The sequence below is a fragment of the Phytophthora sojae genome, assembly GCF_000149755.1.
Source record: "Phytophthora sojae unplaced genomic scaffold PHYSOscaffold_8, whole genome shotgun sequence".
In the NCBI taxonomy this organism is placed as follows: domain Eukaryota; phylum Oomycota; class Peronosporomycetes; order Peronosporales; family Peronosporaceae; genus Phytophthora; species Phytophthora sojae.
Genome location: NW_009258122.1, coordinates 1,505,135 through 1,518,126, shown reverse-complemented (window position 1 = coordinate 1,518,126; position 12,992 = coordinate 1,505,135). Strand labels below are relative to the sequence as shown.

Below are 12,992 nucleotides of genomic sequence, written 5' to 3'. Positions count from 1 at the left end.
GGTGCATATTTTGTCCAGGTCGCCTGAAGATCTAACAACAACAAAAAACTGTCAGCTTTGATTCGTCCAAGTGTGATATTGCCATTTATCAAGTACTAGGGCCCCGCGAAGGCTGGGATAGGAGGTTTTTGGGATAAACTCCTATATTACTTTTTCTTACGACCCACAGTCATCTGCCCGGTCATTCACCTCAACGGCCAAGATGCAAGATACGACTAGGCAGTAATTATACACAGTAATGAAACGAACCTCGCTCGAGATCTAGCTTGTGGAGAAATGAAAATGCTTGCATTTGTATGCTACTAAAGTCCTGTAGTAGTCCGTTCGATTCAATCATTCACTTTGCATCGCTCCATCCGATTCGGTATATGCTACTGACCCATACCGGTTCAAACTGCCCACGCTTTTGGAGGCCCAGTGCGGCACCGGGGTCATACCGGTTTCTGGAAATGTACCAGTTGGGTGTCAAGAGAGGTCATATTTTGACTTGACGTACCACGGCTATAATCCTATTTGGTCTGCGATAGCAGCACTAACGTTGCTTCCTATCGCAGTATTAATCTGAAGGTACTGTATGCATGCAGCAGTAGGATGATCTGAACTAATATCGGTAACAATGTACTTTGAACTTGTTTTGACAAGAACAGGATCATTCTACACCACCAGTTCGGTGGATCTCTGCGGGTCGTATTGTAGTCTCACACAAGACAAGCTTAAATCATCCTAGTCGTCATAGATAAATGCCTAAGCTAGTGCAGCTAGCCTTTAGCTTTTTTTCCGGAGAAGACGTACCACCAGATGCAGCTCTTTTTGAGTCTCCGCTGAATGAATTCGTTCGTCACCGTATAGGACGTCACCGCATTGCCGGTGGATAGAGTTGGGTTCGGATTAAAAAAAAATTGTTGAACGAAAAAAAATCGAGCTATACTTCTATCTTGGATCGCACAACCTAGGACTTTAAGTAGTTTTTTGCAATGTTTTAGTGGAATGTTTTATCTAATCCATCCGGATTAATTCCAGTGAGTGTGGGGATTCATACAATATCAGCCCGCCGACAGTTTATGTCACGGCAAACTCAGTTGACCACACGATTTTCAATATCTCTCTCTGAGAAACTATGCATGCAGAAGAAAATCTGTGTCTGAAAGAGGAGGATATAAGTTATGACTCATAACAGATCGAATCGATAATTTTACCGCTAATGGAATGAGTAAGTACTATGTTGAGAGCTTTGAAGCTGCATGTACAGTAGTATAATACGATCCAGTGATGTGGCGGCACCAGTTGTGTCCAAGGTTAGCATCATTAGCACCGATGCCTCATATTGATCGAAAGAATACAATGCTTGCTAGTACACAATGCATTGTTCGTCGTAGTAGTCCGCTAATGCACAATACGTTGTTCGTCGTAATAGTAGATGGAGCCCCACTTCCTCTGATGGCATCTGACATCAATCTACAGTAGAAGGAAAAAAAAAGAATAGGCATCCATCAAAACCTGTAAGTGTCATTCAGACCGATTCGATCGATTGCTGTATGATGTTGTGTGAATGTTGTTTGATGTCATCCGCACAGGGGTGAAGTGACGAATGTAGCGTGAATGTCGTTCGATGTCATCCAAAAACCTTCCCCAATCGACAGTTCTTCGAACTGCGAATTTTTATCCAAAAAATAGGACCTTGCAATCAAATTAAAGCACCTTACAGCTTGCTATTTATTACTTAAGTATGTAAAATGATTTAATATAGAAGCGGTTGTGTGAAGCATCGTCTACGCCTGCAACAAATAATACTATTGTTGTTGTTGCAGAAACATCATGCATGATATCTGAGGCGACGCAAAACACTACCGGTCTTAACACATAAGTACGCTAAGTAATTTTACTAAACGAGGTTACCCGTAGTGAGTATCTGTGGAGGGACGTTTCTGGTTTTACCAAATTTACCTCAAACACCCATAACCCCAGCTGGGCACTTTGCTAGGACAAACAAGGAAAATGGTAGGACAAAACCGTTATTTACCGCAGTTAAGTATACTGTATCATAAGTTTTGTCCTAGCGGTCCGTCTAGGACAAAATTGGTGATACACTATACTTAAATAAAGTAAAAAACGATATGTCTTCACGATTGTCCTAGCAAGAGGGGCGACTGGGGATAAGCTTCTATGGTATTTGTAGCTCAACCAGCATAAACAAACAGGTACTTGCTTTACTACTGCGAGGAGATGTTTTTTTATTGAAGAACACGAGATAATATTGGGGTGAAATACATTGGACGCGCAGCGGTACTCGAAAGAACTCCTATCTCAGCAAGCCTAGACGATGGCTCTTGCTTATAAAAATCGGACTGAAGTGACGTAAATGATCCGGTTTTGGAGGAGTACAGGTAGTCCTATTTTGTGATTATAATTTACATACTACAACGACCTCGTCTGAGCGGGTTCCAACGTGAGGAGTACGACCCCTTCGCGTTAGTCGTTGCCCTGATATGTTGTCACTTGGACTAGCACCTGAACTATACTTGTAAGCACGCATCGTCGAATTATTCTCATGGCATCAGAAACAGTGAGCTATTAAATCACGAGTTTTTCTGTAAGCCCTCGTGAGCTCCTATGCCTACGACGTTAGTCTTTGCTCTGGGTCGAGTAATACATACGTATAATGGACACGTTTAGGTTTGATAGTGGCGGAAAGCCGTACGCCCCGCATTTACAAGAATAATGGCGCCACCTACTACCACTGTTGCTAAGCAGGCAAGGTGTGAATCTGTGCGGAGCCTTTCTACGCGTGGTAGCTGCATGGAATGGCAGCCAAAAGGTGTAGTTAAAGGATGATGTGTGTGTGTGTGCAGATGAATGAATGGTTCGATTACCGATTTAATGTCCTTCTCGATTTGGACAGATACTATGTACTGGTACTAGTCGTACTAGATAATGAAAATAAAACTAATCCACCACTGTGCGAAACAACACGCCGGTGCGGTATGTGAGTCGAAGTTGTACATGTCGTGTGCGAAAGTTGGTTGCATTCCTTTGGATGAACTCGCCTAAGTGCTTGGACTGCCGTAATTGTCGCAGAACACGTTCGTATTCTTTACGAATGTCGGGGCTGGAAATCCGGAGTAGTCTGCGGTAGTGGCAGCAAAATGCTGAATGAATGCTTGAAATTGCCGTGGGCATGGGGTCCGGTTCTCCGTCCTCGAAGCAGATGTAGTTCCGATCTGTCCACTGGTGGTGAAGTGTAGCGCAACGAAGCACATTCCACAGGCGCAGAATCGCGTCTTGATGACTACACCAGCGTTTGTTAACTCGTAACTTGAGGGGAGAATTAGTGACGTCCACGATAGGTTGCTTGTGAAGAAGATACTCCAGTGTTCCCACATGAGTTGCCACGTCCTTAGTTGCCACGTCCTTGTTGAATGGGGGCATTCCTAGAAGAGGTGCTTCGTAGTTTCAATCGATGTGCAGTTTGGGTAGGGGCATTGTTGTACGTCGGGAATCTGCTACTTTAGGAACCAGAATCGCGATCGCACTGGAAGAAGACGAAGAGCAATCCACATTTGAAGGTCGTCATACACTGGTAGTAGCAGGTGGCGATGGTCTTTGCTGAATTGGGCGAATCGATTTACGTCTGCATGCGTTGTACCGTTAAGATCGCGGCAGATGGGATGAATGTCGGGATCCAACGACGGGGATGAAGAAGTTGTTTTAGTAGCGGCCGAGGGATAAACGGAAACAATCTTGTTTTAGCAGCTTGCCGGACGCCCACATTCGGGACAAAGCGCAGGTCGATAGTAATGCTGTTTGTGTCGCCCAACAGGTCTTTAATGCGCTCGAATATTTGGGTGAGTTCATTGTACAGGCCTTTTAGCCATCGCTTCTGTCGTTCCTGGGAGAACAAGAGATCTTGCGGGTCCAGTGCTTTCTCTATAAATCGTTCTCGGGTTGGCCAGTACCCGAATTCGAGGTAGATATCTCGTAGACTCCCATAGGACTTCCGATGTGCCAGTTGGAGTCGGTAACTTCGCCTTGGTTCTGCAACAGCTATAACATTTCGCTTCCTAGCGGTTCGCGTTTCGTACTGTAGCAGTGGGTTTTTGGAGAGCCAAATAGGGGCAGCCCATAATGCTATCGTCGCGCTGGGGTGTTTTACGTGAGATAGCCACTGTGTTTTGTGCCACATTAGCCATGTGGATCTCCACCACTCAGATAAAGCTTCCATTCGGATCAAGCATTTGAAACGGGTCGGCGAGATGTCAAGAAAACATAGAGGGTCTCGTATGGGGATAAGTGGAACCAAGTCGCGGACCGTGGATGACATTAGAGCTGGCCATGGCCGCTCAGGGCTCGCTAACACCTCTTGCGCAAATTGCTGCAGGAGCAAGATACGCTGTGTGTGTGCAGATGATGGTGCAGTGGTGCAGGTCCAGCTAACGCTCAGCGAGCTCCGCACATTCGTAACACTTACATGACACAACTAGCGTTTCGTCTATGGCGGCATTGGTAACGCTGTTACTGTACATGTAGATGATGTTCTTATTGTACGTTCTGCAAGTGTTAGGTACCAAGCTTAAACGGGTTAGTTGCTACTACCGTCGGTGGTTTATGACACGATGTGGGAAAGGATTTTTATCGGCACCCATGTCTGACCGCTGGGATGGGACGACCCTTCGCCTGACTGTGACTGGTCGCAGTGAACAGGAATCCAGTGACGTGGAGTGTGACATGTGGATAGTGGATGCGCATGGTGGATTTGGCGGGACCCGGTGCTTGCAGTAAGCATGGGCTCACAGGATCCGAGATGTGCCCACCGGATGAGCGCTCATATTCGGTGTGGAGTAACACATCCTGTCCGTCCGCCGACTCCCCTGACCGCAGGATAAGCCTAAGGCGCGCAAGTGCAGCCAGTGAACGTATCCTGGCTGCTACCTGCATTGGCTCCGTCAAGACATCGGACCAACCCCCAAGTTCACCATGCCCACCATGCTCCCCTGCGCCCATGACCTCGCTGGACAAAGTACACTGTTTGCCGGACTGGATCGTGGTGCACCCGGTAGCGACGCACCGGAGGCCAAGGTGCCGTACTGAATGAGGCCGGACCGGATGATCAATTCGGTCTGACCCCTGGTGCCCATACTGGATCGTGACCGCACCAACAACAAGTCCAGTACTGCTGTGTGTGTAGCAGCAATCCAGGACCGGATCGACCAAGAACGTCAAGCGACACAGGATGGCTCACGTGATTAGACGCAGAGGTCCAGTGCGGATTTGATGAGACGCCGTACCCACGTACCTCTGTCGCCAGATGATGAGTGTTGCCGAAGGAACGTTGACGTCGACAAGGTGCCCGATAACCAAGCCAAGTCAAGCATACCCAAGCTCAGTGCAAGAAGATCGAAGTCCCGTGCACAAGGTCGAAGCATATCCAAGACAAGGCAAGCATAGTGAAACCTTTATTAGAAGTCAGTGAAGTGAAACAGATAGCTAGCCAAACGTAAGATCAAACAGAAACCAATTTGCCGAGGACAAGACCAGCCTTTCGATACGACCAACCGGCCTGTGTCTAGCGCCGTGCGTGGAGGAACAAGCTACCCGATTCCAAGGAGGCCAAAGCGACGGACGTCCAAAGCAAGTTGGGGACTCACCAAACTGCATGATCCTGTAGCGACGAAGCTGGTGCCTGTCAGTATGGGGACGCCATTCGGAGGACCAGCGCTTGAAGCCTGTCAGTATGGGGACGCCATTCGGAGGACCAACTGATCAAGTCGTGGCACGCTACCTTGGGGTGCCTACCTGAAAAAGGGGGAGACAAGGGGCGATCGTCGAGTCTGGATGTAGGATCATTCGGAAGACAATGCATTTAAGAAAATTAATTGAGAAACCAATTTGCCGAGAACACGCGGACGTCTTTCTTCGGGCTGGGAATTCCCCCTGACATTGACGTCTTCAAGAGCTTATACGTGGGATCCGCCTTCGTGCGATCTTAAAACGGAGGACGTTTCGAGGCCTCACTGGTGTTGCGAGTGGGGACTCAAAGGTACCAAGGCAAAGTCGGCAGGGACTGGGGTGTCGCACCCTGGAGTGATCTGTGAGAGCTTTATTTCCAATTTACGTGCTCTATCCGGGCATCCATTTCATATTCCATCCTGTGTGTCTTAGGCGGTAGAGGTAGTCACCCCCGAGACTGAATTGATTGACTACTGTGTGATAGGATTGACTTATATTTTGTATTGTTCCCTCACTCTGTGAGGGTGGTGCGCGTAAGTGAGTTTGCATCCAGGGTTGACCAGTGCCTTGGGTGACGGCTCGTAAGTTGACTGGCGTATAGACCCCCCCACCCAAGGGTCTTATAGAATAAGTGGTGGCTGTATATTTTGTGACGTTTAGCTCGGCATTGTATTTCTGTGTGTTGGTTATACTGAATTGTGGATCTGACTGTGGTCCCTTCGATTCGGTCTGACTTTCTGTTCATTCGGTGTAGTTTGTTTCAGGAACACACCCAGCAGACTCGATTCTGTATTTACAACAACTCACTCGGTGAAGTCCGGTCCGCCGAAGGTAAACGATACCTATAGGGGTTGACACAAGGACACACGCCAAGTCCAAGCGATCCTCCCGGCCCCCGGTTCACATCCTGTGCTCCGAGGACTACCGGATTGCAGCGGATATCTCTGGTACTCCGAACCGATTCGGTCCGGCATAGTGCGCTATACACCTGGACGATCAAGGCGTTCACCCGCCTCGCCTCATTATCGTTTAGATGATATGTGATTGGTAAGATAGAAGCCACGTTGCTTGATCAGTACACCATCAGACTCGCCCGACTACCTCGGCTCTGACTTAATTTAAGAATGAAGATGCACTCAACCTTTAAACTCCTCGTGTTCTAAAACTAATTCGCAATAGATGCAAGTTTGGCACTGATCACTTGGGCTACCTGGCGTACACATACCCTCAAGTCTCATTTTGACCGTCACCGGCCTCTCCTGCATTCCGCCACGTCGAATATGTTATTGGTTTCGTGTTTGCGCTGCATCAGGAGAGCATACTAATGATCCTGTCGTGTTTTGTGGGTTGTTCTCGCGACAGACGAGTCCAATTGTCTCTACTCGCGCATCTGTGAACGCCGTTGGGTTCCTGGTATCATAGAATGGTTTGCGGAATACGTGCAACCTGCTTTCATTACTGCTGCACCAATTCAAATCATCTACTTCCAGTGTACAAGCTTTTAGCTTTGTTTACTACGTTAGCAGACACCAGGCAGTAAATCCATGCTGTGTGCATACTTGGAATGCTTTGACGTGTATGTATGTGGGTGTATGGTGTGTGTGGGGTGGGGGTTCTGTTGTAGCATCATCCTTACTACATCTGGCTAGCAGATGCAGACCGCTTGGGGTCGTACCACGTAGTCAACCCTAAACACCAGCTTATGAGCCTAGTTCTGCATAGTGTTGTAGTGTCTTGCTTCCGACAGAAGATGATGTAACGCGGCCAATATGAAACAGGAACCGTAGTTACGGTAGATGGTTTGATGTTTATTGCAGCGGGGCTGACGTAACGTACCGTCAGAGGAAGCGTAATCGGCTCACAGAGTCTGCGCTTAAGATAGTTCGCTCTAATATCTGAGTGTACGAGTCCGTACACCTTACGGACTCCAAGAGTCAACTCTAGTCTCTTCAGTATAAATCTCAAACAGATGTTTTTCTCTTTATCGCGGCTAAGCTGCTGTACGGTGTATATATATATCGTTCACTATCTAGCATAACGAACCTTAGTCAAATGCGCTTCGTAACCCTTCGGGTACTCTAGGGTAACAGCTCTCGCAACAATAACATCCGCAGCGAATAGTTGGCTTCATTTATGTACAGAACAAATCAAGCGGAGCCCCGCGAGCGGGGCTCTTGACGAAAGTTGAAGCCAAGCCCCGCCTCGCTTGATCGGCGTGTGGTCCACACACGGTCTTGTAATATGGAGGGCTCACGCAGTCCACGTGACTTGCCCAATACAAATCGTAAGTGAAAACGTGACATTATGCAGCCAGCGCTTTAAAAAAGCGGGCACGGTGCTCCATAGTTCAGGGATCGTACTTAGTCGCTAAGGGGGCCAGAAATGTATACTAAGTAGTAACTCTGACGAAGTTTTCACATAAGCACGAAGCATATGATACACAAGTGGACTGATAATCACTAAGTGGCGTTTGTAGGACAAGTGAACGCAGTGAACTCAATAAATGCAATATAACCCTTGTGAATGCAATAACACCATCGAAATGAAAACTAGCCAATAATAAATGAAAAACAGACTTTTTGACCATAAATGGAAAGTAGCCGCTAAAAAAAAGAAGAAAAAAAACGCGCCCCCTGTACCAGTTTCTGGAAACGAGCACGTTGTTTTCAGTGATCCAGAGGCAACTGTCGTGCCATAGCTTGGCGTCGGATAAAGGACTGTGTCCCCATAGTACAAAAAGTGGCACGGTCGCACCGCAAACGTAGGTGGCCTCGCCCAAGCGACATCTTAGGTTGAATTGGGCACTATCGTCGCATTGGCTGCAGAACCCTCCTCGGTACTCATGCTGTCTGCTAATGAGTTTGAAAAAGTTTCACATCGAATGTATCCAGTACTTCTAGGTATATCATCTCCAAATAACGTATCTATCTCATGAAAGCCGATCGAACTCAGCGCATTATTTTTTTTACTGTTGAGTGTACCGCACCAAACACAGTCGTTTTTTTGTGGCGGTAGGTGGACGAGCTTACGCCATGTTTGTTTGTTTTTTAAAGTAAAATGAATATAACACTGAACGAATTATCCGCCCACAAAAAGCATTTGAAACGCGCCTATTTTGATTTTTGAACTCGCGTTGAAACGCGCCTATTTTGATTTTTGAACTCGTGACTTCAGTTTTCAATCGTGGTTCCACCTGTCTAGGAGAGAGGTCAGTGCAGTGCAGATTCGTTTCCATCAATGCTTTTGACTTTGACGGACATGGCTACGCTACGAGATGTGTGGAGTAGGTTCCTTTCATTATATTAATGGGATGCAGCAATAAGCCCCACTACTGGCTTTCATTCCTCAACTTACGCAGTCGAGCGCACCTTCACCTCCCCCGGCAGCTTCAAATCGAGATGGCCAAGACCAAGAACACTTTGTTCGCGAACGTCAAGGCTCAAGAGGAGCGAAAGCTCGTCGACAAACTCCGTGACATCGGCCTGGGCCAGTACATTGAGTTGCCTCAAATCGCCGTCATGGGCGACACCTCCAGCGGGAAATCCTCGCTGCTGTCGGCGCTGTCGGGCGTTTCCTTCCCGTCCTCCGACCAGCTCACGACGAGGTGCCCCACGCAACTCGTTCTCACTCGCGCCGACGCTTTTCGGGGCACCGTTCGGCTGGTTCGCTTCCAGTCTGGAAGCTCCGGTGACAACGATGACGGGGAGGAAAAGGCTGACCTGCAACGCCTGGAAGACGTCCCCGACGCCATCACCAAGCTCACCCAGAAGCTGGTGGACGAAGGCCAGTACATCAGCGACGACCAGATCGTGATCGAGATGTGCGGGCCCGACCTACCGAACCTCACGCTCACGGATCTGCCGGGTCTGGTGCGCACGGTTGGCGACCACGAGGACCAGAGTATCATCCCGAGGGTGCGGCAGATGGTGGACCGGTACATGCAGCAGGAGCGCACCGTGATCATCGCGGTGGTGCCGGCCAACGTGGACATGCACAACACGGAGATCTTGCAGGCGGCGCAAGAGGCGGACCCGAACGGGACGAGGACCATCGCCGTGGTGACCAAGGTGGATCTGGTGGACACTGGCGCCGAGCTGGCGGTGCACGAGCTGCTGCTGAACAAGAAGAAGCGCATGCACCTGGGCTACCACGCAGTCAAGTGTCGGAGCCAGCGCGAGTTGACCAAGGGCACGAGCATCGAGAAGGGCGTGGCGAACGAGTTGGCGTTCTTCGGTCAGCACGAGTACTGGCGCAAGCTGCCGACGCATCTGTGGGGGGTTCCGAGGCTGAGTGAGCGGTTGGTGTCGATCTTGCAAGACAACATTCGTCGCTCGTTGCCGGAGGTCATCGCGGAGATCAGTGCGTTGATGGCTGAGACGCAGAAGACGTTGTCGAGTCTGGGCACGCCGTTGGAGTCTCCGGTGGCGCAGCGTCAGCAGTTTGGCAAGTGGGCCGACCAGTACTTGCGTTTGATGGAGGCCGCCATGTCGGGGCACTACGAACTCCTCCCTTCATCGTGTTCTACCTCAGAGCAAGACGGAGTGGTGGATCGATCCCAATGTGATATAGACGTTCGACTTCGTGCGGTGCTTCGAGTGGATGAAGCTCAATTTCAAACAGCAGTGGGTGATTCGAAGGATGATGCCATTGGAGGTGGCCCGAAGAAAACACAAGAGCAAGTCGCTGCTGGGGATGCTGTGCAAGTTAAAGTCGGCAATCAGTGGCGATGCGGACGCGTGGCTGGAGTCGACGGAACTAGTATCTGGAGTGCTGAAATTGACACGTTCTGGAAGTCCAAGGATCAATGGCGCTTTGATGAACTTGCACCGCTCAAACGGTTTATCCGAGAGAATCGAGGCGATGAGCTGGCCATTTTCCCGTCGTACCAGGTATTCTGCAACCTGTTTCGGAAGTGCGTGGACAAATGGGTCACGCCGACGCAGCAACTCGTGACGGCGTACCAGGATCAGACGAAATTGGTCTCGGACCACGTGGCTGGCGAGCTTCGGGCTACTTCACGAGTGGTGAATTTCATCAAAACTGCGGCTGCTGGCGTACTTGAGCGTGTGGTCGAGGCAGCTAGACAAGAAGTGAGCAGCCTGTTGCGAGCTGAAGCTCGACCGTACACCCAAGACGAACGTATTTTCGCGGAGCTGGACCAGCAGCGCCTGCAAGTTCTTCAGGATCAAGTGAAAGCCGCTGCCCCAGTTGACCAGTATGGTAAAGTTGTGCTCGCAGAGGTACTGAATGCCGTCGAAGCCGTTGCACTCGCGACAGAAGATCGTGAGGCGCTGGAGATGCACGTGGCGTTGCAGGCGTACTTGGACGTGGCGATGCCGCGCTTCGTGGACGCGATCCCGATGCGGTTGAACGACTTGGTGCTGCGCAAGTTTGTTGCGGAGATGACGAACGAGCTTAACAGCTTGACGGACGAGAAGCTTGCGCGCCTGATGCAGGACCCGGAGCACAAAATCACCGAGCGGAACCAACTCAAGGAGGAACTGGCCTGCCTGGCCAACGCCAAGAAGGAGATCGTGCTGGTTTGTTGAGCGGTGACCGGACACCAGATTGCAAGCCCAGCAAAACAAAGCAAAAACTACATGTAGGGAGTGCGAGACCAGGCTAATAGCTTTGGAATAACCAGCCTGCCAAATCGACGTCCAGTATACTTTTGTCTTACAAGTTACTGACGTGTTTTTCTCAACCAAACAGATACATTTACATGCCCTTGATGAAACGCCATACCGTCATACACAGTGTGGTGGGATGGTCAAATGGTAACGAGTGAGTTCCGTGCAATCCTCAGCGTAACGTGGATCAAAGCGTGGCAGATCTATTGAGATAGGAATTGAGTAAATGAAAAGTATGCAAGCTTTCGTCCGGGCGTGAGCCGCTTCGCCGTCGTTCCAGACGCCAATGCTCTTTAAGGCGCTCTTACGCTATCGCCGCGACTGCTGCCAACATGCACCATATCGCCGCTGCCGCACTCACCATTGTTGCCAATGCGCTGTTGGAGTCTTCGGTCGAAGCAGTGGTTGGCTCGGGGGTTTCAGTCGGCTCGTCGTTCGTCGAACCTGTCGTCGAGCCCGTCGTCGCTGTGGAGGGGGCGTTGTAGGCGCTGAAGGCCATTTTACCCATGTACTTAAGTACTCTCCGTTCATGGCGCTCACCTCCAAGGTCAACGTCGAGGTCGTCTTGCCATCCGCGATGTAGCGGCTGTTGTACTCGTTCTGAAGGAGAATGTGCCTGTCACTTCGTCTTCGAACGCAATGGTCGAGCCGTCTGCACGGTATGCGAGCACTTGGTAGTCCACGTTGCAGGAGTTGTCGTAGAATGGGGACTGGAGCGCGTAGGGATCGGAGCCGAAGGTGTCAGCAGCGAACTTCCTGTAGCCCAACACGGGCCATTAGGAGGTTGCTCGAAGATCCATGCATCGATGTTGAAGCTTTTTGAGCACTGGGTGCTCTCAGGGCAGATCATCCCTTGGGCCTCGACGTCGAAGTCGATCCGCGAAGGGGTCGAGCAGGCGAGTAGTACGTGGTCGTGACGTAGCGACGAGTCTCCTGAATCTCGGCGCCGACCAAATAGAACTTCTGTTTGTCAGCGCGCGAGTGCGAGCTGACATCGGCGGCTTTCGTTCGAGAAGCTGTTAGAAGCGTACGAGATGAGACCGTTCCGGTGACGGACCATTTTTTTCACCCCCTTGTCTCCTTGAGCGATACACAAGTCCGAATCAGCGGTGAAGGCAAGTACTTGGCTCTCCGTGGCGCAGTTATCGTCGGAAAACTTCTGCTCGATCACTTTGCAGGAGCCCGTAAGGACGTCCTCCGCGTGGGAGGTGAAATTATTTGTGCACGATGTTGTGCCGTAGCCCATGTCGCTAAAGGCAGAGTTGGCAGCGCATGTCGGCGAGGGCTCGCAGTTCGTCGATGGGGTGAAAATGGTGCGGGAAGGCGACGAGCTGTCTCCGCAGTCGTCCTTCTCGTACAGATCGACCACTTGATACGTCGTTGCCGTAGCCGTCCCCAACAGGAACCCTATAACCACGCTTCGTGTGACGACCTTGACCATTATGTTGAAGTGCTCGCTTGGCAGTGAACTGCAGAATGGTTGGGCACAGGTGGCTTCACAAGACGTGGCTTATTCAGAGGGCGATCAACGCTGTGGGCTGCATTCGCATGCGGACGAGAATTGAAACGGGGTTTCCACTGGGCTGAAGACGTGACTGGCATCAATAATGCCAGTCCAACTCGGACTGTCCGAGCTTA

At 50.1% G+C, this 12,992-nt stretch overlaps 3 protein-coding genes across 3 annotated transcripts; 2 read left to right on the top strand and 1 right to left on the bottom strand.

Moving 5' to 3' along the window:
- Window positions 1-4,971: 4,971 nt before the first annotated feature.
- Window positions 4,972-5,244, top strand: PHYSODRAFT_337596 (hypothetical protein; the record flags this gene model as incomplete). Its single annotated transcript, XM_009535274.1, has 2 exons — window positions 4,972-5,073; window positions 5,161-5,244. 2 exons carry the CDS (start codon window positions 4,972-4,974, stop codon window positions 5,242-5,244), a joined length of 186 nt encoding a protein of 61 aa, XP_009533569.1.
- Window positions 5,245-9,122: 3,878 nt separating this feature from the next.
- Window positions 9,123-11,273, top strand: PHYSODRAFT_304565 (hypothetical protein; the record flags this gene model as incomplete). Its single annotated transcript, XM_009535273.1, has 1 exon — window positions 9,123-11,273. One exon carries the CDS (start codon window positions 9,123-9,125, stop codon window positions 11,271-11,273), a length of 2,151 nt encoding a protein of 716 aa, XP_009533568.1.
- A 221-nt stretch (window positions 11,274-11,494) lies between these two features.
- On the bottom strand, window positions 11,495-12,795 carry PHYSODRAFT_304564 (hypothetical protein; the record flags this gene model as incomplete). Its single annotated transcript, XM_009535272.1, has 4 exons — window positions 11,495-11,557; window positions 11,716-11,940; window positions 11,978-12,110; window positions 12,386-12,795. The coding sequence occupies 4 exons, from the start codon at window positions 12,793-12,795 to the stop codon at window positions 11,495-11,497; spliced, it is 831 nt and encodes a 276-aa protein (XP_009533567.1).
- Window positions 12,796-12,992: the final 197 nt, after the last annotated feature.